At 35.9% G+C, this 4,765-nt stretch overlaps 1 protein-coding gene across 1 annotated transcript; it reads left to right on the plus strand.

The window, feature by feature from the left end:
* Positions 1 to 332: 332 nt before the first annotated feature.
* LOC133880268 ((+)-borneol dehydrogenase 2-like) lies at positions 333 to 4,315 on the plus strand. The gene is made up of 2 exons (XM_062319188.1): positions 333 to 429; positions 3,290 to 4,315. Exons 1-2 carry the CDS (start codon positions 386 to 388, stop codon positions 4,086 to 4,088), a joined length of 843 nt encoding a protein of 280 aa, XP_062175172.1. The 5' UTR covers positions 333 to 385; the 3' UTR covers positions 4,089 to 4,315.
* The last annotated feature ends 450 nt before the right edge of the window (positions 4,316 to 4,765 follow it).

Below are 4,765 nucleotides of genomic sequence, written 5' to 3' on the forward strand. Positions count from 1 at the left end.
TGGTTGGATACGAAATTTCTATCGGATTTTGATCACAATTGTTGAAATTTTGCATAGGTGGTTTTTTGTCATTGGTAATTTTTTCGTACAAGCAAAACATTGAAAAAATCATTTTAAAATAATGATTTCGTTGATAATATTTTGATAAAGTGTTAATTGAGTTTGGAAGAAATTTATTAAATTTTCCACCCAATTTGAGGTGGTTTTTTTTTTTTTTTTAGAAGAAAATTCACGTAATTCAATTAAAATTTAATTAAAACATATAAAATGGATTGGACTTTAATTCCTTGGAGGAAATTAAACAAAGGAAAAAGAAAAGAAAATAAGTTGGAAGAGAGAGAGATAGAGACAGAGAGACAGAGAGAGAGAGAGAGAGAGGTTGACAATGTCCACAGCGAAATCTGGTGAGCCTTCACTTCCAAGCCAAAGGTAACTCACAAAACAGCAAGCTTTCTCTTCTACTTCGGTGTATGCACTTTATTTTTTTCTTTCACAGTTCTGCTTTTGTGGGTCTCAGCTATATTATGCAAATAATATGCTATTTCTTGTTCTTTGATTATTGTTTTGTTGGATTTCTGCCTGTAAATTTTGCTTTTAATATCAAACTGATTATGGGTTTTAATATCTGGCTTGTTATGTATTAAGATCCGAGTTTTACTATATCCAGTGGTCGAAGATCATTTATGTTGCTTTTACCTTCAAACTGAGGGTCCGTTTGGGTTTGTGATTTCAAAAAGTGCGATTTAAAATCACAATTTTAAAATGTGCGATTTGATAAAAGTGATTTTTAAAAACGCAGTTAAGCGTTTGACAAAATCGCAGTTTAGCGTTTAAAATCGCAAATTAGCCTTTAAAATTCTGCGTTTTAAAAAAAACATCATTTTAAATGCGATTAGAAAAAGCAGATTTTCTACGTTTTCAAATCACTATTTTTAAAAACGCAGTTCCAAACGATTTATGTTCTGCGATTTGGTTTAAAATCGCACTTATTGTCTATTAAATCGCAATTTTAAACGCACCCTGATTATGGGGTTTGATATATGTTTTAAGATCCCAGATTTTACTAGATTCAGTGTTGGAAGATCATTTCTGTTGGTTAACCCTTTTGATGATATGACCTGTTTGATCTGATCCGTAGCATGCCTTATACTATGATTTTTATTTTTATTTTTTATTCTTGAGACAGCCTTATACTATGATTTTAATTTCAAACTGGGCTTTACAAAATTTTCATTTTTTTTCTAAAATAATAAATAAATTATGAAAAGTATCCTGTTTGAGAGCTCGTTATAAAAAAATAAAAATAAAAAAATGGCAGTTTAAAAATCAAGTTGTTTTTCCAAATGCTTGATTTAAGCCAAACGAGGACTTTTCGAAATGCTTAATTTTGTGCATGAATCTGTATGTTTGAATAAATCTACTTCCTTTATAACTTTTATGGATGGATGTATGTATATTCTTTTTCAATTCACCCGAATTTTGCAATGGATTTTGTTTTATATTTTTTCTGCTGAATTTTCTTACTCATTGCTGTCAAACTTTACCTCCTTGCCCAAATTTGCACCCAACTAAATTAAGCAGTACGTTCCCTTTGTATCTAAACTTGGAAGATCTTTTACAACTAGTTCCTAATTTTTATGACCAAGGTCTTGTCACAAATTTACAGTATGGAAAAAACACATTTTACCCTAATAATGTTTCACTTTTTTTTCAATCTTGCCTCCAAAGTGAACAAATTTGGAATGTGCCCCAACGAAGTTTTAAAAATTTCAATGTTGCCAATCCATTACCTGAGTCTCTTTTTTGACAGAACTAGACCCACCTGCATCGCACGTGGGTTTTTAAGAGAAAATCTTCTAAAAATATCCCTAAAAATTTATTTTTTGTTTTTTTTTAAAAAGGGTGGCCAAAGCCAACACATGGACCATTTGGCCATTCCCATTTGGCCTAGAGGGTGGCCGAGTCACCCCCATTCAACTGGCCTAGGGGTGGTTGAAGCGACTTCAAACCCTTTGCGGGTGGCCCCAGCCACCCCCATTTATCCATTCATTATGCCAACTTGGGGGTCAAGAACCACTTGCATGGGCCATGGGAGTGGTTGGACCACTCTCATTTAGCCATTGGGGTGGCTCTTGGCAGGCTGAATAGGAGTGACTTGGTCACATGGGCCACCCCAAATGTTCCCTGGAGTGGCCGAAGCCACTCCTAACTTTTATTTTTGGTCATTTTTTTTGTTAGTTTTTAATTTCTTTTAAAAAAATCATTTTTTTTTTTTTTTTTTTTTTTTTTTTTTATTGTACTTTGGCGGCAAGATTGAAAAAGAAGTGAAACATTGACGGAGTAAAGTGTATTTTCCCTTGTAGTATTTTATTAATCAAACTATGTGCTTGTTCAGAATATAGTCGAAAATACGTGCAATTTAGGATTTTCTGTTGTGTTTTTTAGTTGCTGTTGTGATATTCGAAGTTCCACCTTCTTTCTGCAACTAAACAGGGCATTGGCCAATGTCTCACTAAAACTTTTTCATAAGGTTTGTTATGAAACGCAACCAGAAAGTTGGCTAAGAATTATGGGTAGAAAAAGGGTCTGGATTTTTCTTCTTGGCAGTAGCCTTTTAGAGGAATTCAGGATGCTTAAATTAGATTTAACTGTGGGAAAGCGTAGGAAATATTTGAATCCTATCAAGGTTTTATAGGGGTCTCACCTTGAATAATTTTAACCTAGGCCGTATAACAAACACATCTTGGAACCTAGTGTAGTCACACAGCAATGGACTGTAGATATAATATTGAACTTTCACAGGATGCGTAGCTTTCCAAGATACTAGATATTTTTACCAAATCGAAGCTATAATATTCATTTGAAATATTTGATAGCCTTAGCAAGAGAGTAATAATGCTCTAGAATTTAGTTATCAAGAAACGGGGGTGGACACCACAATGATTTTGAAATATTCAATCTTTATCAGATGATATTCTATAATATTAACTCAATTTAATGATATCCCTTGCATGAAGGATGTACTCATCTCAGGAAACTAATTTCCCTTGGAAAGCTACATTTTTTTCCTAAAAATCAAGTCACTAAAGCAGATTCTCTACATTGCTTCATTTTTATAGCTATGTTTTTCTTTTGTTGCGCTTTACTAGGTTTGAGAAGATTCTTTGTCTCTTAACTCAGATCAGAAGCTCTATCAGTGCTCTTAATAGTTAGTTCATAACAGATTCTTACATATTGCATTAGATGTCTTATGTAATATGAGACCTTTGTTGTGTTCTTTTTTCCTCAGATTATTGGGGAAAGTGGCAGTGGTCACGGGTGGAGCCACTGGTATTGGAGAGAGCATTGTGCGCCTATTCCACGAACATGGTGCAAAAGTTTGCATTGTTGATTTGCAGGACAACCTTGGCCAGCATGTCTGTGATACCCTTGGTGGTGAACCAAACACTTTCTATTTCCATTGTGATGTTACCAAAGAAGATGATGTTTGCCGTGCAGTTGACTTCACTGTCGGTAAATTTGGTACACTTGACATCATGGTCAACAATGCCGGGGTATCGGGCTCACCATGTTCCGACATCCGTAATGCAGATATATCAGAGTTTGAGAAGATATTTGATATAAATGTGAAGGGTGTCTTCCTTGGAATGAAACATGCAGCTCGGATTATGATCCCGTTAAAGAAGGGCTCAATAGTTTCTCTATGCAGTGTTGCAAGTGCCTTAGGGGGCTTAGGCCCCCATCCCTACACAGGGTCCAAGCATGCTGTGTTAGGGCTCACTAAGAACGTTGCAGCTGAGCTGGGACTACATGGGATTCGTGTCAACTGTGTTTCTCCTTATGGGGTTCTGACGGGCTTGGCTTTAGCTCACTTGCCTGAGTTGGAGAGGACCGAGGAGGCCGAGGAAGGTTTTCGCGCTTTTGTTGGGAAGAATGCTAACTTGCAGGGGGTAGAGTTGACTGCTGATGATGTGGCTAATGCCGTGCTCTTCTTAGCAAGCGATGAAGCAAGATATGTAAGTGGGGATAATCTCATGGTTGATGGGGGCTTCACTTCCTCAAATCACTTACTTCGGGTCTTTAGATGAAGCATGACATTCAACAGGTTTGCTGCCTTGCTTCAATGGCTGTTGGAAGCTTGATAACTGCGGTCCTCTTGGTGGACAGATCAACTAGTAATATGTTTAATTGGGTATGTTCTCCATAGATAGTTGCTTTGGATTTCACTTTGTTGTGGATTGAACCCGAATATTGGACAAGGATTGTAACTTCTGTAATTTGAAATAGAAATACATTTCACAATGGACTTGAACAATTTTTTCGACTTTTTAAACTATTTTTGGCTGTGGTTTTTTGTTTAGAACTGGGTGACAATAATCATTTTTTTATTTTTTATTTTTTTTGGTTGAGGTTGTTTCGCACGAGTTAGCCCTTGATTTTTCAGCATTTTCTTCTTCCGGCTATAGAGCACGCTATGAGAATGATACTCACAAAATCTACAGACTAAATGCACAAAACATTGATAGAGAGAGAAATTGTCTATTCAAATGATGAAGAATCACACCTTAAAATCATCATAAATCTAATTTTTGCCGTCTCCGGTGGTACTTTCTTCCGAAGGCAGCTTCTGTTTTGGGTGTTTTCTTGTATTGTGTTTTTTTCTGACAGTTTGCTGTGTGCTTGTATTAATCTAGTCATTAGTTTGTAGATATTGACTCCCTGATCAAGTAAATGTTTATGTCAACGCAGAGACACCATTCTGTTG

Source organism: Alnus glutinosa, chromosome 10 (assembly GCF_958979055.1).
Source record: "Alnus glutinosa chromosome 10, dhAlnGlut1.1, whole genome shotgun sequence".
In the NCBI taxonomy this organism is placed as follows: domain Eukaryota; kingdom Viridiplantae; phylum Streptophyta; class Magnoliopsida; order Fagales; family Betulaceae; genus Alnus; species Alnus glutinosa.